Here is a 22,522-nt window from a genome sequence, read left to right on the forward strand (position 1 = left end):
TGAAAGGACCACTATCTCAATGGCTTAATATAAAATTATTGTTTTATAAGAAGTGAAGAGGAAGAAAAAGAAAAAGAAATTGTAAGATTTAGAAAAGACCAACTGTCCAATATTTTGGTCAAATGGTCCAATACAAATCCAAGCCCAAATCATGCGAGTGCAAAAGTCATACTCCGTACTCAAATCTTCAAGCTCAAAAACAACACAAGACAATAAGTGGGGCTGAATGACCAAGTCCAAAGAAATTGCATTTTTTAACATTATAGCACTCTGTATCGTTAAAATATTTCGTTTATTTTATTTTATTTGAAAACATACTGTAATTACTTTTTTGAAGTGAGTAGATTTTCTTGGTATTTTCACAAATTTTGACGCTTTAAGTCGGCTATAGAACTAATCAGAAATGCGGGACGGGTTAAGTATAAATATTTTAAACCTCTCTAAAAGGTGACAAATGAGGATCGAACCGAAACTCTTTTCTTTTCACTACTTACCTTTTATGTATCAACTTAACTACCTTTATTTGATACTTTATTTATTTAACTGACATTTTACAGCCTAATATTTTATTTTATCAAATTTACATATATAATTGTCAAATTTGATCCTTGAAATGATCCATAAAGTAAATATTATCCTCTAAAGTTCACAACTAGAGTTAAAACAAAAAAATTTAAGCATACACAAATTTTCATCCAAACAAATTAATACACCTTCAAAGTTTTGAAAGAGGAAGGATATTATTACTATTAAAATTTTCTACTACCAACTCACTACTTATCTAATTACCTTTGGATCAACCTTTTCTTTTTTTCAAAAACTTTTTAGCATTCTCTCTCTTTGATCCAATTGTGATTAGATAGGTAGTAAGTTAGTAATAGAAAATTTTAATTGTAAGAATATCCTTCCTTTTATTTTAAAAGCCTTAACAATTATTCCAGTAAACGAGAAGTTTTTTGGTGAGCCTAGACTATGGTAGTCCCTCCCTAAAATAGAAAAAAAAATGAATTAAAAGGAAAAAAATTAAAAAAAAAGATAAAAGTGAAAGAAGTTTTCCATTTATAAAAAAACAAAATCACTGAGTGATCGTCTGGAACCTAATAATTTTTTTCCCAATAAACAATACCCTTAAAAAGCCTATAGTGTCAGGATTTTCTACTTTGAATACTTGCATTGCAGGTGTTGCCGGTAAAAAGGTTGGCAATATAAATAGAAAGTTGTGCATTTGGACAAAAATGGACGCCCATGTCCCCTTCCTTAGGTCCATCATCATCATCGTCATTATCTCCTCTTTCTTCTTTGTTTTCCATAATTAATTTCAATGACCCCCTCATTGTGATAAAAAATAAGCATTGTCCATTGAACACGGATTTTGCGTTGATCAGTGAGTCAAAAGTCTTGCACCCATTTTCTATTTCTAATATAAAAATGGTCATATCAGTTATTAGAAAGGGGCAGATTGATGTTATGTTTGTTAGGGAGGGTAAATTTTTGAAATAATTTTGAATGAAGGGCAATTTGATAATTAATTATTAATTAAGGGTCATAAGGGTCAAAAAGCCTGAACTTATAATAGTCTTCCTATTATAAGTACAGGCTGAACTTAATTAATCAAGACTCTTTACATATTTTTAAATTATTATTTATGAATTACAAAGCATTTGTATTCGGGAGAAACCTCTATACTTCAAAAAAAAAAATTGGTTCAATTTAATTAGGTTCAATTATTATATTATTTAGTGCTAGTGCAGGCCAGAAACAAGAAGGAGAAAATTCAGAAAATGCAACATGTGCTAATTTCGGTTTTAAAAATCGTATGTCAAATGATGAAACAGTGACCATTTTGTCCCGTTTGGGTAAAAAAATTACCAGCCACGTCAACGGTAAATTTTGCCAAAATGCCACGCGGCATAATTCGTTACGTAGCGAATTATGCATGCAAGTATTTCGCTACACAATGTAGCAAAATATGTCACGTCAGAACCAAAAATGCCACATGTTAAATTTTGAAAAATTTGCTACCCTATGTAACGAATTCTCAAAATTTGACATGTGGCATTTATTTTTGGTTCTGTGTATTCTGGCGTGCCATATTTCGCTACACTGTGAAGCGAATTACTTGCATGTATAATTCGCTACACTGTGTAGCGAATTATGTCGCGTGACATTTTGGCAAAATTTACTGTTGGCATGAAAGTCTGATAATTTTTTTGTCCAAACATAACACTTTGATCATTGTCGCGTCAAATGATCTCGAGAACGGAAGAAAAAAAAAATCTTGAAAGCAAATGTACTGCATTTAACGGTACTTATCTCCCTAATGACAGTCTCACTCTTTCTTCCTGAACTACTTCTCTTTCTCCATCTTTTCATGAGTTCTTTCCTTTCATAATAGATTGACTCTTATTTGTCTTATTCCATCTATCACTTCAATCAATAGATTTGTCCAGTGTGGGTTTTCTAGTCACTGTGACTGAGAGTTGAGTTGCTGCATTGATCCATTTGAAATCTCATTACCATTCTTAGTTACCATTACATTCTGATTAATGTCGTATGAAGTAATAATTTTGTGAAATTACTTTTTTTTTGTTGTTGCGAAAGTTCATAACTAAGTGGTTACAATATTTTCGAAAATACTTTTTGTTTTTCTGCTGATGCCCTAGAGCCGTAACACCAAATACTACTTAAACGTTTGGTTTCGTGATCTACGTTTTAACAAAATTAAAGAGCCATGTTTTATTGAAGTTTATATTGAAGGTACTACCTGTCTGGTAACATATTTACGTCAATATGGGAACAATGACTATTGTGCCACTGTTCTCACACAAATATATCAAAATGCCACGCGCGTAAACTTATTTCTCAAACTGCCACGCATGCAAGGTCGCTTGGAGCAGTAGCGAACTATGCATGATGAGGTGTCAGCAAGCTGGTAGTGTCAGAGTTCGCTTCTGACACAAACGACCTATGTTGCAATTAATATAAATAAAGACAAAGAAGGCAAATGAGAGAGAAAGAAAATTAAAAGAGGAAGAGAGTGAAAGAAGAAAAATAAGAGAGAGAGAGAAAACGGAGGGGAAGGGGGCGCTGGGATGACGGGGGAGAGGGGGGTTTTATATAGGGGTGAGAAAAGTGACCGTTGCATCAAGTTCGCCCAAGTGGGACGCGACCTTGGTGCATGTCAGCCACGTGGCACTAGCCGTTGCACACAGGTCGCCCAGATGGGGGGCGACCTCTGTTGCATGTCAGCCACGTGTCATGGCAGGTGAGGCATTAATTGCAACAGAGGTCGCTTGTGTCAGAAGCGAACTTTGACATCACCAGCTTGCTGACACCTCATCATGCATAATTCTCTAATGCTCCAAGCGACCTTACATGCATGACAGTTTGGAAAATAGGTTCACGCGCGTGGTATTTTGGTATATTTATGTGGGAACAGTGGCACAATAGTCACTGTTCCGTCAATATGCAAGTTTAATGTTTCTAATATGCTTTTCACCAATAAATATTAAAGAGAAAAGAAAAAAGAATAGCTACTAAGGAAGCACTGGTTGTTTAGATTAGAGAATTTGGTTGGAGCTTATAATTCAAAATCTGATATTAACATAAAAAGTTATTAAAAGAAGAAAGAAATAGAAAAAGTCATCTTATCTGAACTTGCAACTAAAAGAATTTTTTTTTTTTAATAATGATATAATTATATAATCATTTAAAAGATGAAATTTCATAACTAAGGAAGCTTTATCATCTATACAAACATATCAATTTTAAAAGGTTATTCGCATCAGTAGATGACAGAATTCAGACTTTAACTGGGTATATTCTACCAGTTGATGCTGTCTCTACTTATGTATGTAAACCTAGATAAGGTTAACAAGTAGAAACGTAAAAGAAGGTTCCTTTATCCACTAGCATTTGGTGTTGTAGACTTGCTCACAGCATTTGAATCTGGTGATGGTGGAGGTGGGTCATCCTTCAGCAACACAACATTTTCTGTTGAGCTTGAGATATCCATTACCTCGGGTTGGCTTTTATATTTTCCATCACTTTGTATATACTTGAGAGTATTAAACACTTCTTCCATAGAAGGCCTCACATCTTTGGAACTTTGCAAGCATTGAAATGCTAATTCAGCTACAGCATTTATCATTTTCCTTACCTTGTAATCTGATTCAAACCCAAGAGTTGGATCCACAAGCTCATGCAATGCCTGGTTATGAATCTTGTTAATGGCCATGTTGGATAAATTGATTTCATGCCTATGCCTTGTGATATCAACAGCAGGCAAGGATGATATCAACTCAATCAACACTACTCCAAAGCTATAAACATCACTTTTGTTAGTAAGCTGGTAGCACTCATGATACTCTGGATCCACATAACCTGGAGTCCCTTGTGGAGCTGTTGAAACATGACTGAGATCGTTTGGAAAAAGACGTGAAAGTCCAAAATCTGCTACTTTCACACGAAAGTGATTGTCAAGAAGAATATTATTGGTTTTCACATCTCTGTGGATGATGCCAGAAACATGTAGATAGTTCAATGCACTAGCAGTCTCTACGGCAATATCCATTCTAGTATGCCAAGAGAGTGTTCCAGGTTTGGCTTGTTCACCATGAAGATTATCAGCAACAGTTCCATTAGGAATGTACTCATATACAAGCAGAAGTTCACGGCTGTGTCGAGAAGTGCATCCATATAGTGATACAAGATTTGGGTGGACTAACCTAGTTAGGATTTGAACTTCATTTATGAATTGCTCCACTCTCCTGCAATTGTTCTCATACAACCTCTTCACTGCAACACAACGTCCATCTCGCAGTTTGCCTGGACAAGAAACATCAGAAGACATAAATCAATGTAAGAGATTATTGAAAGCACAAAGATGCCAATAAATACAACAAAAGGATGCTTGTTTTTACCAAAATACACTGTCCCAAAACCCCCTTCTCCTAGTTCTCTGGATGAATCAAAGTGGTTTGTGGCCTCTTCAAGTTCACTGTATGCAAAGAGGTGTGCTCCAAAGTATTGACTTCCCCTCTCAGGATCTTTTAAAGATGGTTCAGAAGAGAAGCTCTGAGATTGTACATATGACTTTGCATAACTATTCTTCTTTTGGCGCCGATAGAAATAAAATGCAATGGACGCTACAAGTGTTACGAACACAGCAGAACAAACACCTACGAAGAAGTCAAGAGCCATAGAAAATTTCAATTCATATATTATTATTGATGAAACAAATACTAGAAAAATAATGAAAAATAAAATATCAAGGAAAATGGCATCAATTACCTATAATGATTATCGTCTTCGAATTCAATTTCTCTGCAACAATTAGCAGCAAAAGGAAAGATGAGTTAGAGCATTGTGCCAATTCAAGGAGGATATTCTACTTGAATCTAACAAACGTAAACATGTATATTTATGTACATTCACCAAATGCTTCATGAAGAAAGTAAGCACTAATGTCTATGGTCTAATAAAAGAACCTGTAGAAAGGCAAAATGGGAAATACAAATAACTGTATACTACACTAACATCAGACAATTCAAAAATTAACCAATCAATATTCGTTTTCCATTTCAAAGTAATGATATCACCAGTTCCTGACTGGAGAGCATTTAGGTTGTTTCCTTTAAATTCTAAACATAAAGAATACTCAATTTCAGCCAATTTTCTGCATATTTAGATGATAAGCAATCAGTGCCTGACAACTGACAAAGACGTAATCACATTGAAAGAAGGACAAAAAGTTATAGGTAGCTGAATCTTTTCAACACACAGTTGATGATGACATCAAACAACTACACAATTGATTTTGTTACTGTGTCTATAAAAACACAAAGAGCTCTTATGGCTGTAAGTGTGGCCGCACATTATGTTAATGACACACATTTTGAAATAGTGAAACCATAGTCATCTTATCTGTAGATATACTTTAAGATGTGTCTGAGAGGTCAAAAGGAAAACCAATGTTCTGTTATAGTTAATTGGTTAGCATATTCTGAAATGGCATATTAGCAAAGAAACTGCATTGTACACAAAAGAGAAAGAAAAAAAATGAATAAAGGGAAAAGAAACTGCATACAAAGAGAAGAATGCTTGCTTAAGAAACTATATAAAGTACGATCAGTATATTTTCCAAATGTTTTACCACCACCACAACTTTTTAGGTAGGACTTATCCTTGCAGAAGCAGAGGAACTGAGAACCATCAAAGCCACAGCGTCCACCACTTTTCTCACAGTACTGGCAATCAGGTGCAGTCCAATTCAAAAGAAACCCCATCTTCAAAATTTCAGTGTAATTCATTCGCAGTAAGCTACTGAAATTAACAGCAGCATTCATGTACAATGGTGCATTAACCATAAACTGACACTCATTAAAGGAGTTTTTGTGCTCCAGTGCCTCCTTATGAAAAACAGCAAAAGAATAATGTGTTGCATTTTTAGCACAGTCAACACCGTAAGTGGGGTAATCTATTGGTTCTGTGGTACAGTTGTAGAAGAAAGAGAGATTGGAATTTTCAGAACTATAGGAAAATGGAGTTTGATCAAGGCTGTAATTATAGATAGGAGCAGGACACTTGTCCTCAAAGACAGCAATGTTGGTTGCAGTAAATGAAGAGTTAGAGTAAGAGATATCTTTTACTAAAAAATCATAATTAGATGCTGTAAGAATTGGATTTTTGTCCTTGCAGGTGATCTCAAACTGAGGATAGCCACAATATGGTTCCTGTTCATAAGGAATCCAGAAAGGATACTTAATGGCTGGGCCATTTCCACAGCTTTGAGGTGTACAAGCCTCAAATTTTGGATTAACAGATAGAGCAGTGGTAGACAAGAAGAAGATAATGGTAATAATGCATAGTTGAGGTTTATTGTAATGGAAGAAGATCTGAAGGATCATTTAGTGCTTGAGACTTGAAAAAGAAAAAAAGGTAGCACAGAAGAAAAGAGAAGAGAATTTGGATGGAGTCTGAGGAAAGCCTTCAGAGGAAATTTCAAGGTGGTTGGTAGGTATGTATAGTGGAAATTTATCCAAGAAAATATGCTACTATTTAATAATGGAGTTTATTAAGATTGGTGTTTGAAAAGACAGAGGAAGACAAAATAAAAGTTCAAGCAACAGATAACCAGAGATTGGCTCATTTACAAAGATTGGAAAAGTAGGCCAACTCACAATCTTTGTTTTCCTGAACTAAGAAGAAACTTGCAGTTTTGTGAACTTGTTAAGGGTGTTTTTGTAGTTTTATAGGTGGGGGTAGATAATAACTTGTCAAAAGTTGAACCTCCACAATGGGAAGTAGGTGAAGTACCTTGCAATAGAAGTGTGCAGACACCATTTTTTGTAGTCATATAATAAGTATAGACAAATAACTGAATACTATTGAGAATTAAGATACCCTACGTCATTCCCAGTAATAGTGACATCACAGTGATACTTCACATAATGTAATATATTATGAAATCAATTAGTGATCAATTGCTAAGTTAGGTGTTTTGTACTTTAAAATACAAATTAATAGCCAAGAATTATTTTTAGAATAAATACATTTTTTGTGCAAATTTCACAATTGGCCCTAGCAAATAAAAAGGTTACTGAGAAATTCAAAATGAACTCATTTAGTTGAAAGTGGTCCTTCACAAATTCAAAAAAGACCCAAAGTCTCTCAAAAGTATTAAAAAGTCCACTTTGAATTTGGCGAATAGCCTTTTTATGCACAGAAATTTGTAACTGTATTTACTCTTATTTTTATCCTTTGATTGGCCCCATTACTTCCATACCTACAGAATAAATTTAATAAGCAACAATGGGAAGCACAGAATTGTAACTGCATGCAACTGCAAGTATGGAATATTGTTGGCTGCACTTAATTAAAGTTAGATAAAGTCATCTATATAAATTTTACACACTTGTGACTAAAAGCTATGGATATAAAGTTTGCATACTTATGACTAAAAGTTATGTAAATAGTAATATTATAAAAATGAATGATCTTTTGTGAGGGGACAAAAAAATGAATAAGTGAATGATTTTAATTAGTGTGAATTTTGTAATTGAGAGTGGAGAAATCAAAGCATGTTTTTCAACATCAATAATTTAAAATTTTCTAAAGTAGAAGAAAGCTGAAAATGAAGTCTATGACAGCGAAAGACGTGTTGGACCAGAAAGAAGGAATATATAAAGACTTGCTGCAATTTCATACAAATGCAATACAACAACTCCGTTGACAACTGAAATCACCAATTTACCCTTAAGATGTAGTTGTTGCCAAATCAATAATTGGAAATGGATCCTCTAAAAAAAACATGACATGGTCATGTGAGAAGATCACAACCATACAAAGGTAAATCAACGGTTATGATTTTGTAATTACTTATTTTAATATATATTTTCTCTCCTCCTTTATTATTATTGATGTACCTTTGTATGGTTATGATTTCTCACATGACATAGTCATGTGATTTTTCACATTAGAGGATTCATATCCTCAATGATTTGCCTGCTTTTCTTTTCTTCTTTCCCTTGCCTGAGTCACAGTGAAAAAATTGACCTATGACAAACATCTTAACGCTATTTTATTACTGTCACTTATCTGAGATAAGCTTCAACCAATTGATTGCTTTGCCCCCACAAAGGTGCAAAGTTTCAATCAACTAAATCCATATTAAATTGTTTTATTAACAGTGAGATGATTGAATAATGGTTGTAAGTATAGAAGCTAGTGAAATGAAAGTAAAAGAAGAAAATAAAAGGAAAAAGTATGGATCATATGTATTATTATTTTTGTCTAAAGAACTTTGTTCATAATTGTAGAAAAAAAAATTATAATTATAATTTCTAAAATCAAATTAATTGTTATAAAAATAATATTAAATAAAAACTATTAATTTAATTTTGATTCAACCATAATAAAAGTAGGTAGAAGAAGAAGAAATGAGAACGGAAAAATCAAATCATGAATAACTGGAGAGCATATTCTAAGGGAACTTTTAATTATATCATTGACACATTCAAAGGTAGACGTTGGATCTAATCTAAGTGAAGCTGTGAAGAAGGAAAAACCCAATACTTGTACGGGACCACTAGAGAAGGACACAGCAAGACTTGGAAAAATATGCAGTCAACGACTCTGGCTTTTCCTCAAAGCTCAGTCAACAAACGTAATCGTCACTTAAACCTCCGAAAGATTATTAAGTAAATTTGGGTTTGAAAACACCTTCTAATATGGAATATTATTATTAATTATTTGCATTCTAATTATGATCTTTAATTTTTTTCATTACTTATTACTATTAACTCATATTTACGAAGTAACACACATGTAACAAAATAATACAATATAAAATTTTTATCTCAGCATATACCTAAGATTTATGTTTTAAAGTTTCGCTAATTGGATTTAACGAGAAGTGATTTTTTATATATCTAAGAATTTATTTAGCTGTCCTAGTATTTATGTTAATAAAGTTTCGACAACTAATACCGAAACCCATAGCAATGCATTATGGTACTTGCTAAAGAAGTAGGGAAAAGGATTACTGTGTAAGAAACTACAAAGCCTCAACAAGAAATAGGAATAGGAACTCCAGCATAAAAAAGTGTTAATTGGTAAGTTGATCAAAGTCCCTTAGGAACAAAAATGGATGAAAACACCCCACCAAAAAAAAAAAAAAAATGGATGAAAACATAATCAAATGCATAACATGGGAAGATTTCAACAAGAGCCCAATAGAGGGTGTGGGTTCTTCCAAACTGTAATTTGTTCTGTCATACTTGGCAAGAAGGAATTGATTAGTGACAAGGTGGTCAAGCCTCTGATTTGTTTAATTAGAGGGGTCCTAGTTCTATAGATTTCCTAATGGGAATTGGTATCTAGCAAGATACTATTCTAGCAAAATTGTATTGTATCATTCAAAATCTAATATTTGAAGACGGTCTTAAAATCAGTATGAGGAAAATGGTAGATGAAGTAATAAAGAACAAGAGGGGTAAAGAAAACATACTATTAGAACCTCGACCATAGCAATGAATAGCATCAGATCCATCTTGGCAATAACAGGTAAATTCATGAGAAGTTAGATTGACTCCACATGCTCCTTTACTATCCAAACATACTATGCATTCTTGAGCGTGTGGATCATGAATAGTATAGTTCACCTCAAACTCAGCATCCAAAGCTCTTTTCAGAGCATCAAATCTATTGCCAGCAAGTTCAAGAGGAACCTCAATCGGCACTTGGATATGTCGCTCGCAGTACTTAAGCTCTGGAAATTCATTCAACAGCTCATCCTCCTCACCCACTCGATAGGTACCGTTCCCATTTCTGCACATGAAGTTGTATTCAGGATATTCATGATAGGAATCTGAAGAGGAACAGTTGTAGAAAATGGTGATGTTTTCCACAATTTCTATATACGCGAAGAGGGTTGGGTTCAGGTTCAAGTAAATGTCATCAAATGTCGGAGAACAAACATCATTGAACCTTTGCTTCATTCTAATGGTGTAAGCTGTTGTGTCGATATGCAAAACTTGGAAATTTTGTAAGCCATTCAGAATGGTGGTATTATCATTCTGACACTCAAGTTTGAAATCTAATTCGTGGCCACCGCCACAATATTGGGGTCTGTTCTCTCCCCAGAAAGGGTAGGAGATGTTGGACACATCTCCACAGTTGTATGGCAGCTTGCTACAGTTGGTGTATTTGGTCTCTTCTTCAGAATGGGACTGTGGCAAATTGGTTAAGATGAACAAAAACACGGTGGCTATGGTTGCAAGGACTAAGCGTATATCAATATTATCATCCATTCTTTATCGACAAGGCCCTTACAGTTACTTACTTAATGCCACACAAATTATATATATCATAGCTTTTAAAAGTGTTTTTCTCTTTCTCGAGGAGAACGAGGACTAGGACGAGGTAGAGGTAATGTTCAAAATGATGGCCACACGATTCCCACGACCATATAATCAAAGCAAGAGTCACCCGTGAAACTACCTATGAGTTTCCTATGTCACTGTATCACATCGATTGACCAGAGAAATTGACTTGAAATTTTTAAAAAGACGAAAGTACCACTGAGTTTCCTAACTTTACTCTTTTGTTTTTCCTTTGTGGGTCAATTTTTTTAAAATAATATCATAATGATATATAATCAATTTCTTATGATTGTCTATATATAAATTTGTATAGTATCATATTGCTTTTTTCTTATCCAAAGAGTTTACTTTAGAGTACTCATTAGCTATGGGTACTTTCTGCTTTAATTAATTGAGTTCAAACCTTAGTTAATACCTATGGAAAAAAGAAAACTTAAAATCTTTCTTTACATGTAATTCGTTAATTCTATATTCTTTTTGTCCTTATTTATCTATCTTACTGTAACTCAAATAGTATCATCTTAATTCTTTTAAGAGAATAATGAAGGGTCTATTTTAAGATTTTCTTTTTTAAACAAATTGTTATTTTGAGTGATTGATGCAACATAGTTATAAGTATAGATTTTAAATAGAGAAAAATTAATTACACTTATAAAATTTCTGTACATATCTTTGGTACTAGTATGTACTCTTTATTAAAAAATAAAAATGTATGACTCAAATGAGAATGACCATAAAATAGTGGGTAAAACCATAAAATAGTAAAAGTCAATTATATTAGGATACCAAAAAAAAAAGTCAATTATATTACTTTTTTTCAAATTTAATGAAAATATATATTAAATCTTCAGTACTACGGCAATATGAAAAATATTTTCAAAATTTCTTACATACCTTCGGTATATTAAAATGAAATATTTTTATTGTTAAAATAGCAAGCAAAAGTTAAGACAATAAGTTAACAAAATTTCAATTTAAGTTAGATAAAGAATTCTATATGGACAACTAACATTTTACCTTTTTAATAAAAAAAAGGTGCTTAGTACTGCTTTTATAGCGTTAACTAACGTTAAATGCAGCGGATTTGCTTTCAAGAATTTTTTATTTTATTTATTTTCTTCGTCTTCAAGAAATTAGGACATAAGCCTTGTTTGAATATTGTTCCTAAAAATATTTTTTTGGTTTTAAAAAAATACAAAAAAAAACCTATTTGATAAAGTCGGTTTTATAAAAAAAAATTTAAAAATTGTTGCTATTTTTTTATTTTTTGAATCAAATTTAAAAAATATGTCTGCCTTGTTTTTATTTTGTATTTTGACTTTAAAAAAAAAACACATAAAACACATATTTTTATAACTATTCTACAAAACAGTTTAAAAAAGAAAAAACAATCAAACAAACCCATTTCTGAATTCTCACTTTCTTGATCCTGGCCTGCACCAGCACTATTTATTTAGCTGTCCATGCTTCCAAATATAAAATATTTTAAAGTTGACACCTAACATCTTGACCTCTACCAAGACGAGCACTAGAAACATATGGGATAATCTAATTTTGTTTATCTATGTAAATGTATCAGTTGCTGACTAGTAAGTAAACTGCTGACATGTGTACTTCATTACAAAAGTAACACAACTTATTCATCAATGACTTATTCATATTTCAATTTATATTATATATGACCATAGTTAGGACATCGACATCAACATCAATTTGTTACTTAACAATGTTTTGGAAATGAATTTATTTAAATAAACTAGTTGCTAATTTGTACAGTCTGTATCTAATAGAATAGAACGTAACCTATCTGGCTTATAAAGTTTACTCAATTTTGTTATCAAAAAAAAAAAAAAAAGTTTACTCAATTTTTTGATTATTATTTCTGAAGTTAAATTAGCATACGAATATTAATAATGTTCTGACCACTATCATAGATTAGTCTGTCAAAATCAAACGTATTATGATAGCTAAGGACTTGGCTAAAGGGTGGTAAACTGGGAGCTATATAGCAAGAAGGTTTGAAGGTATCTGATCGTAGTTCTTGATTTTGGAGTTGTTAATTTTTAGTTTTAAAATTTTGTTTTAATTAATTTAAAATATTTCCAAGAAACCTTAAAGATCGATCCAACTTTGGTCACATAAATAAGTTAGTTCTTGATACATCAATACTCATAGGAACAACAACCCCACTCTTTTTCACTATTACTTCTATGACTAGAGCACTTGCCAAAGTGACAATATAATCGCATCTACAAATTCGTATAACCAAAAAAAAAAAAAAAACAAGGTCTCTTATCATCAGTTAGGGGAGCCCAAAACAGGGGAAATCTTAATGGACTAACCGAGTAAATTCCCAACATCACCATTCTCATGGTATATATAACTGGATATGTTAATATCTCCAGCACTCTGAAACTTTGTAACCGATTTGAATTGAAGTATTTTGATTACACATGCAATGAGGCTTGAATTGGTCGCTCCACACAGTACTGGGTTGGACACTTGTCCTTACTTAGTATGGCCTTCAACACACTGAGTATCTGGTGTCATGTTGAGAGTGGGATTGTGGAAAGGTGGTTAAGATGAAGAAACAGATGGTAACTACTGACGTGAGGAGTAAGATTATGTGGTTATGATCATCCCATTGTTGTGTATGGACACATTGAGTTAATGCTACTGATATATCTATCTCAGCTTTCAGGATTGAGGAGTTCATCTGTGACACTATGTTCTCCTGGGAGAAGATAGTGTAATTTGTAAAAATTTGTAAATGGATACTTCCCTATTTTACTACTAGGAAAATGATAGGTAAGATTTGAGCAGGACACAAAATTTATTTTGTGAGGGAGAAAAGTTGGTAGAGACTGAGAAAAAGGAGGGAGGTGTTGACCAAGGATGGGGTACATGTAAATTAAGCTAAATATTAGGTGGAATACTCATTCCAACTAAGCTACAAAAATGTTCTGGCTGTACAAGCGAAAGAAGAGCCACTCAGGAATCAAAACATTAGGTGGATGGCACATTCCAAATAAGCTTAATTTAAAAAATAAAAAATAAAAATTGTTTCTTATTCCTGGCCTGCCCTATTTGTTTCCCTCTCCATAGTGGCAACCTAACCTAGCCATCTTAATCTCTGACACGATGAGCATTATAATTACATATGTTATTATTATATTTTTGTTTATCCAAACAGATGTATCTGTCTTCATCCCAAAACCCTGGCATGACTAAACCAATATAGCTTATGTAGCAATGACATATTCCGTATTGCAATTTTTAAATGCCTAGTACTGCATCAACAACAACTTACTAAATAATAATTGTTTAGAAATGAATTAATTAACATAAACTAGTTACTAATTTGTATCAGCCGAATTCAATAGAGCAGACAGTAACTATCTGGCATATAAAATTTACTTATTTTTGAGTTATTTTCTGAAACATAATTATTATATCAATCCACTTAAGATTAGCATACACTAGTGACAATAACAATCTGACCTCTCTCATATATTAGATTGCTAGATTCAAACGTATTATGATAAATTGATAATCATCTCTATGTTAAATTCCAGTAGAAATGGGTGAGGCCTCAACAGAACAGGAAGTAAGAAGTTGAAAGAGTTAACTGAGGGTTAAACAAATTCATTATACCGAAATACATTTCAGGGGCAGATAACAACTTTGAAGTTTTCAGAACCAATCCAAAAGTGGGTTATGAAGGTCCCAATAGTATCTGTGCTTGTTCTATTGTAATTTGCTTGCAATTAGCAAGCAAGTTGTTCTATTCTATTTGTCAAAGACCAAGTCTTCTAAGAGAGTAAGTTGTCAAGTGAAGCTTCATGATTGGTTTTATATCTCTAACACTATTGATGAAAGGGATAAGATTCTGTTCTGACAGAAACTTCATGATTGGTAACTATTGCTGTCATCTTTCCATAAAATCCTAAATTTTAACATCTAATCACCAAAGTAGCACACACCCTTTGAAAAGTTTATGTTCATTATTACTATTCTGCACAAAATGGTGAAAAATATCAAAGGGAATCATTCTAACAAAAGAGCACCTTTGAAAACACAAACCAAACAATTCCATGTCTAGGAAATCGAATGCATCCAAAAAAACAGCTATAAAATTATTCAGTAGGAGAACCTAATCAAATTCAGGAGAAGGAAGAATACATACTCGTAGCAGGATTAGACTTCTCTAGAATTTTTGGTGGATGTGGTGGTAACAGTGCCCGGTTTGGTGCTGCTAATGGTGACCTTGCTGAGTTTTTCCCACAAATCCCACCATAAGATTGCTGATTAAGACAGAAGCACATAAATGCATTTATAGATGCATTGTATCCACATCTCCCACCAGATTGTATGCAACTATCACATTTGTCTCCATCCACTACATTCCACCCAACTTCAAAACCTTCATCTAAAACACTTTGTACATCTTTAATGGAACTCTGGATAGCCACAGGAACTGTGATGTTATTCTTGCACCCCAGATCATTCATATAAACCAAATCTGTACTTAACACTAAGTATCCAAAACCAGGATCACCATCTTTGGGGCAGGTAAATTCCATAGTAGGGTCGAAATTCGCAGGAGGTGTAAAAGGAAAAGGATTGCAGTCATATAACAAAGTATAGTTATGATCATTGGAAGTGTAGTTGAAGAAAGAAAAGTCCAAGCTGACATTGATATACTGTTTCGGACAATGGTCAGCACCCCATAAATCTAACCTTGCAATCTTCAAAATTTGAGACGTTTGATTCATGTAAAGGACTAGGAAATTCTGAGACATTATTTCAATAGTCACGTTGTCTTGTTGGCAATCAAGCTTGAACATTGGATGCCCACAATAATCTGGTTGGTTGTTATTCCAGAAAGGGTAACTAATGTTATTGAAATTCCCACAGGTAAAAGGTGCACAATCTGTGTACCCTTTGGCATCAATAGCCAAATATGTTGGGAAGAAGAGTGAGAGGAGGAAAAAGGTCTTGATGAAGAAAAAAGAAGGAGGCATGGGTGGGATTGATGAAAAAGGCTTTGATGATAGAAATCTAAGAGGGCCTAACTAGCAGATGAATTGTGTTGGGTAGGTGAAAAATTAAGTAAAGTACAATTTATATCACAGTCAAGCTTAATGACGTTCAACTTGTTTGGTAGCTTTATATAAATGGTGTTGACGATGTTGAAGGACATAAAAAAGGAGTACTATGAGTCCAATAATGTTTTGGTTTTGCTATTATCTATATGTGTATTAGGTTATATTTATAAAAAAAAAAAAAAAAATGTTTACAAACTATTATATTATATATATTATGAATAGTATATATATATATATATATATATATATATATATGGATATGGATATGATCAATTTGAATAAGTGTAATAATAATAATTCTTACACCAAATTTTAACAGTTGATTTTCGTTCATTTAACGGTTGAAATTTATTACAAGGTAAAACTTATTCATAGGTTGTGGTGTCTTTGACTTCTTGTCCCATAAGTTATTTTGTGACTAGTATTTTTTCAAGTTCTATTTAATGATATGAATGCAAATTTAATTAAGGAGAATGATAAAAGAAACATGAGAAAATGGACAAAATACAAAATATATATAATCAAATTGGAACTGAATACTACAAGCAGGCAAGTATGGATTGACCATTTCAAAAACAATGGTTGTGCTTTACTGGAGAACCGTTGTTCAAAACTGATTGCTCAAGACGCAAACTGATAATACATTAATTAAGGTACCAAAACTCTCTACCTACCCGTTTTTATTTTTTATTTTGTTTTCCCTTTTCATTAAAAAAAATCATTTTTTTACTACTGTTATCCTTAAAATAAAGGAATAAGTCTCCTACTAGTATTTCTCTTGCAATGTTAGGTACTCGGTCGATATATGCATTTATTCTAAACAAAAAGATTTTATATAAAAAGCAACTCAAAAATGCTGGTGCAAAGTTGGGCTAAGGGGATTTGAAATATAGCATTGTTTTTGTTTCTGTCAGCTCCACTTCTATTACTGTGTCAGCTAAACAAACAAAATATGTAGAATAAATAATTCATTCACTCATCCAACAAATATGGCTGTCCTTATTTATTTATTTTTGGTTTTTTGGTTTCTCAAGGTATCCTCCAGCCGACAACCGAAGACTAATCCTTTCGAAGCGGGAGATCACATTAAGTAAGTAAATCTCTCCCACAAAGCCTTCTCCATACACACGACTGTCCTTATTTTTTTGTCGGGTTATTCTCTGATTAATACAACCAAAAACTATGAAGTATTCTGTGTTCTTATTTTGGCTAGTAAGTTTTTCTTTTGGGTCCATAACTATCCGAACGGCCCATACTTATGCTAGACGGGCAACCCAGTGGTCATGTTTCTCATGTCCTAAGCCCAAGACCCATTTCAATTCCTGACCCATATACCCAACTAAGTCCCCAGTTAATTCTCCATTCAGGACCCAGTACACAATCAAGTCCTAAACCCAAATAGTTGTGGATATGAAATTGAAAAACAAATTAAATATTAATGATAAAATATTCGACTTTAAAAGAAGTAATCTTTCAATTGATTGATCAAATTAACCAACCCAAAGATAATAAATTCGATTATTGAGAATCCTAATTCTTGAAAAGAGTGAAAAGGTTCAAATCTAAAAGTGAATTAGTCGGACTTATTAAAATTTTGGTTGGTATCTACCATAAAAAAAAATTAACCAATAACTATTCATCAATAATTTTGAAACAATTTTTTTTCGGTTATGCAATTAATTATTCATTTAAAAGAATTCATGATTACTTTTTGATAAATTTAATTAGGCAAACGTAAGCTGTGGGTTTTGACTTTTGAGCCACCCCCAACCACCCATACCCACACCCACACAGCACACACATATATATAAATTCTATTAAAATAATAAATACAATAATATAAAAGGGTATTACTTTTCTGCAAATGGCAGAAAAGTAATGTCTGCCACAAAAATCTTTCCTTTTAAAAAAAGTAGGATCTAATAATTTAAAAATATATATATTTATATATTTCAAAAAGTACATTATATATAACAAAAAACTATTTCTGGATTTAAAAATACCTAAACATTATTTGGTCAAGTACAGCCTGCTACTTATAATATAGTCAATATCATAATTGATGTGACGATTTTTATATTCTGACATAATCTGCGGTCCACCAAAAATATATTAAAGAAGTAAACTTGGATACTCTAAACTACACCAATGCAACCAAAGATATCAATCAAATAAAGCATCCAAAATGAACTACAACATCAAATCTAGCCATTAAGTTAATCTATGGACAAGTATAAAGTGTTGAACATTAATTAATAAGCAAGTTCTAATAAATTAAATCAATTGAAATTTGCATGCTTACTAATACTTCTGAAGATGAGCAAAGATTGCACAAATAGAAAATCTAAACACTTTTCAACAAGCTAGAATGAGCGTACCTTTTTTGCAACTTTTGGCAGAAACACTGCCATCTCTGCATATGCACCTTGATTGCTTAATTGTTTGATCATATCCACAATATCCACCATACAGCTCACACTCTGCACAATCCACAGCTTTCATCCAATCAAGAACAAACCCTTTATTCATAGCAACACCAAACCCAGATATCAAACCACCAATACCATTACTATCAATCTCATCATCCTTCACTGTCACCACAACATGTTCCTCACAAAGCCTATTCCAATCATAGCCATCAGCTTCATCACCAGCCTTAAACACATAGGACTTCATGTTATAATCATTTACCAAACACCCTATAGGATCCACATATGAAGGGTAAGAACTACAATTGAAGTAGAAACTGAGATTCAAATCTAATGAGCTAAAAGATAATGGAAGATTTGCTATGGTAACATTGTTTTTCGCCCGTGGACATGGTTGGTTCATTACATCTATGTCAACAAGGGTAATTGAATGATTGTCATAGTTTATATCTGTAACAAAGTATGTATCACTTGGTAGAGTTATGATGGGTTGGTTTTCCGAGCATTCTAGGCCAAAATCCGGATAACCGCAAAATTCTCCGGCGACGGTGGTGTTGGACCGTTTCCAAAAAGGGTAACGAATTGAGATGTTACCACAAACAGAAGGGTTACATATTGTTGATGTATTAAAGCTATCAGCATAACATGTCATGAGGATGATGGACAGAGCTAACAGAGAGTGCAAGGGTTTTGACATGGTTTAATGTACTTAGTACTTGAGCAAGTTGAGATGATAGTTGCATATATAGCTGTAAATTTTTTCCTATGTGATGATGCAGTCAAAGGAAAAAACTCTAGGTATAATTATTTAATTAGACAAAAAATAAGAGGGTCCATGTTTGAGTGGGAAAAGAATCTATCTGCTTAAGTGGCACGCACGTAGGTTACGTATTATATGATTCTTTTGGCACTTTGTAAAGTCATTTTATTTCATCATTACGTGGAATTCTTATATAATAAGGCTTATAGGGAGTTTCTATGTGCATGGTGAGGTGATTCAAAAGACTATATTGGAGTTGGTGCCCAAGTTTAATTTGAACCGAGAAGAAGTCAAATGTGAAGCTGAAAATTATATAAAATTTTGGGGAATGATGACCGAAGACGCGGTTGTACACAGTTCAATCCAATGGGTTTTTTTTCTTGGTACAATCAATGGGTTATTTTTAACTTTGAAGTCCTATTGGTTTTAGAAAAATCTTTGGGATGTGGTTATTAATGAAAATCATCTTTCATGAATAAAAAATTCAGAAGCGTGTGCCTGCCACGTTCCCTTGGATATTATTAACCTCCCTCGTTGCATCGGTTCACTACTTTTAGTAAAGTGAAAGTAGATGTATTGATGAGCTGTCAGTTGTCAGAAAAAGCAGGAACAGCAAGTACATATAATATGATCAAAATTTTGCAAATTGTGGTCGATTGTATTAAATGAATTAACCAATCTATGGGCCGGACCGCTGGACAGGTCAGGACGTTCGGAATAAATATCCGGTAATATTGTTGTATCAAGATTCAGTGTATTTTATTAATAGGAGCATTATACATCGTAGAAGAGAAAAAAAAATTTGGCAGAGAAAAAAAAACTTTAGCTGACATGTAATATTTCTATTGGTGGAATGTACTGAATTTTTTGTGCAACAATAACGCCAGAGATTTATTCAACGTTCAGCGGAAGAGTGACTAAAGTGTTATATTTTGGAAAAAAAATTTATTCAAATGTCACTCAAAATATTTTTTATCAGACTATCACATGACGTAATTTGCTATGACAAGTAGCGAACTTCGTCGTCTATGATTTCGTGATACATAGTCATATTGCGTACCAAATTCACTACCACTAGTAACGAACTTCATCTAGTCAACTTTTTTTTTTGCAAAAATGGTCTACGTGTCACAAAATCATTGACGAACGTCATTCGCTACCAGTCGTAGAGAATTACGTCACATAACAATCTTGTAATAAGTATTGTTTGCGTGGCGTTTGTATATAAAATTTGCCAAAAAATATATTTTGGTCGATGTTCCACGTTTAGCTGGGTAACATGTCGTATAACTTATTATTATTGGATAAAGGCAAAATCTTCACCTAACAGCTTATCTTTTTAGGTGAGATAATTATTTATCAACTATCATAAGATAATATTTATCAATTATGCATATAGAAATATAAAATACAAGAGTAAAATTAAAAAAATTAAAAAAGAAGATCATAACAAGAATAAGGTGACATCTATGAGAAAAAAATTGATACCGTTTTAATGTGTAATATCCCGAGCGATGATGAGGGCGGGGAGTGATCACCGGTGCGAAAGGGCATGGAAAAGGAGCGGCTCCTGACAGGCTTCCAGTATGGGGTTACATGCATGAATGAATCAAATCGACACCCGAAAGAGAGGGATTCTAAAGACTGTGCAGGTGTGAGACTGCACAGTTTGGGATAGCTTATAAGAATTAATTGGTACTACCTATACTAACAAGATACATCTTTTCGGTAGCCCGAAATGGAAGAACTCCATAGTTAAGTGTGCTTGACTTGGAGCAATTCTGGGATGGGTGACCTCCTGGGAAGTTTTCCCGGGAAGTGTGCGAGTGAGAAAAAAGCACACTATCGTGTTAGTATGTGGCGATAGTCGTTGATTCTTGAAGCGGCTGGGCGTTACAAGTGGTATCAAAGCAGGGCCTCTCTTCCAGTACGGTGTGGTTCGAGGACGAACCAGGCGGAAGCTGGTGGGCATGTAACATCCCGAGCGCTAATGAGGGTGGGGAGTGATCGCTGGTGCGAAAGGGCATGGACAAGGAGCGGCTCCTGACAGGCTTCCAGTGTGGGGTTATCGAATCGACACCCGAAAGAGAGGGATTCCAAAGACTGTGCAGGTGTGAGACTACACAGTTTGGGATCACTTATAAGAATTAATTGGTACTACCTATACTAACAAGATGCATCTTCTTTTCGGTAGCCCGGAACGGAAGAACTCTATAGTTAAGCGTGCTTGACTTGGAGTAATTTTGAGATGGGTGACCTCTTGGGAAGTTTTCTCGGGAAGTGTGAGAGTGAGCAAAAAGCACACTGAAAAGTCTCGTGTTAGTATGTGGGGATAATCGTTGATTCTTGAAGCGGTCAGGCGTTACAAGTGGTATCAGAGCAGGGCCTCTCTTCCAGTACGGTGTGGTTCAAGGACGAACCAGGCGGAAGCTGGTGGGCATGTAACATCCCGAGCGCTGATGAGGGCGGGGAGTGATCGCCGGTGCGAAATGGCATGGACAATGAGCGGCTCCTGACAGGCTTCCAGTGTGGGGTTACATGCATGAATGAATCGAATCGACACCCGAAAGAGAGGGATTCCAAAGACTGTGCAGGTGTGAGACTGCACAGTTTGTGATAGCTTATAAGAATTAATTGGTACTACTTATACTAACAAGATGCATCTTCTTTTCGGTAGCCCGGAACAGAAGAACTCCATAGTTAAGCGTGCTTGACTTGGAGCAATTCTGGGATGGGTGACCTCCTGGGAAGTTTTCTCGGGAAGTGTGCGAGTGAGGAAAAAGTACACTGAAAAGACTCGTATTAGTATGTGAGGATAGTCGTTGATTCTTGAAGCGGCCGTGCGTTACATAATGCAAAAAAGTATATACAATAACTAATAAGTAGTTAACTTAAGAGCTAGTTTGCAACCACAAAAAAATACTTAAGAGCTGGTTAACTCAACTAATAAAGTCATTGGCAAGTAATTTGGGTGTACTATTTTTTAAAGAAATTTTTCGATTTCACCAAGATCAAAAGAATTTTTTGAATTAATTAGATCTTTTTAACTATTTTAATAGATGAAGGAAGTACTTGACCACTCTGCCGAAAAACAAAAAAAGAGAGGAAGTACTTGGCTAAAAACAAAAAATTGCGAGCTAAAATATAATGCGTCAATTAATTATATGATTGGTTAATTAAAACGCGTCTTCTTGTCTGACTTATCTCTCCAATCCAACTTGTTAGAAATTATTCACCTTCCCTACAATTCCTGTGTACTTGGGGGACAATTAAGTTTACCTCGTTTTCCTTGAATCCCTTGTGTAACCCTAAAAATTTATAAAACTGGAGATAGATTACAAC

At 33.8% G+C, this 22,522-nt stretch overlaps 3 protein-coding genes across 3 annotated transcripts; all 3 read right to left on the minus strand.

The window, feature by feature from the left end:
- Positions 1-3,703: 3,703 nt before the first annotated feature.
- Positions 3,704-15,586, minus strand: LOC133295768 (LEAF RUST 10 DISEASE-RESISTANCE LOCUS RECEPTOR-LIKE PROTEIN KINASE-like 1.2). Its single transcript, XM_061494621.1, has 4 exons — positions 15,070-15,586; positions 5,293-5,325; positions 4,923-5,180; positions 3,704-4,827 (listed from the first exon to the last, which is right to left on the minus strand). Exons 1-4 carry the CDS (start codon positions 15,464-15,466, stop codon positions 3,902-3,904), a joined length of 1,614 nt encoding a protein of 537 aa, XP_061350605.1. The 5' UTR covers positions 15,467-15,586; the 3' UTR covers positions 3,704-3,901.
- LOC133295769 (LEAF RUST 10 DISEASE-RESISTANCE LOCUS RECEPTOR-LIKE PROTEIN KINASE-like 1.2) lies at positions 5,663-6,911 on the minus strand. The gene has a single exon (XM_061494622.1). It carries the CDS (start codon positions 6,906-6,908, stop codon positions 6,018-6,020), a length of 891 nt encoding a protein of 296 aa, XP_061350606.1. The 5' UTR covers positions 6,909-6,911; the 3' UTR covers positions 5,663-6,017.
- Positions 15,587-18,346: 2,760 nt separating the features above from the next.
- Positions 18,347-19,117, minus strand: LOC133295776 (LEAF RUST 10 DISEASE-RESISTANCE LOCUS RECEPTOR-LIKE PROTEIN KINASE-like 1.2). Its single transcript, XM_061494629.1, has one exon. It carries the CDS (start codon positions 19,115-19,117, stop codon positions 18,347-18,349), a length of 771 nt encoding a protein of 256 aa, XP_061350613.1.
- Positions 19,118-22,522: the final 3,405 nt, after the last annotated feature.

Source organism: Gastrolobium bilobum, unplaced genomic scaffold, assembly GCF_033153095.1.
Source record: "Gastrolobium bilobum isolate Gb01-03AN ecotype WA unplaced genomic scaffold, APGP_CSIRO_Gbil_v1 utg10370, whole genome shotgun sequence".
NCBI lineage: Eukaryota > Viridiplantae > Streptophyta > Magnoliopsida > Fabales > Fabaceae > Gastrolobium > Gastrolobium bilobum.

What these genes read in the sequence shown, in the direction of transcription:
- LOC133295768 (XM_061494621.1), bottom strand. Translation starts at nt 15,466, where the DNA reads ATGGAATTTACCTGCCCCAAAGATGGTGATCCTGGTTTTGGATACTTA. An exon ending in GAAGTCTAATCCTGCTACGA is followed by an intron (nt 5,326 to 15,069) that starts GTATGTATTCTT and finishes TAATTGTTGCAG; the next exon opens with AGAAATTGAATTCGAAGACG. An exon ending in TTTTGGGACAGTGTATTTTG is followed by an intron (nt 4,828 to 4,922) that starts GTAAAAACAAGC and finishes TTTCTTGTCCAG; the next exon opens with GCAAACTGCGAGATGGACGT.
- LOC133295769 (XM_061494622.1), bottom strand. Translation starts at nt 6,908, where the DNA reads ATGATCCTTCAGATCTTCTTCCATTACAATAAACCTCAACTATGCATT.
- LOC133295776 (XM_061494629.1), bottom strand. Translation starts at nt 19,117, where the DNA reads ATGTCAAAACCCTTGCACTCTCTGTTAGCTCTGTCCATCATCCTCATG.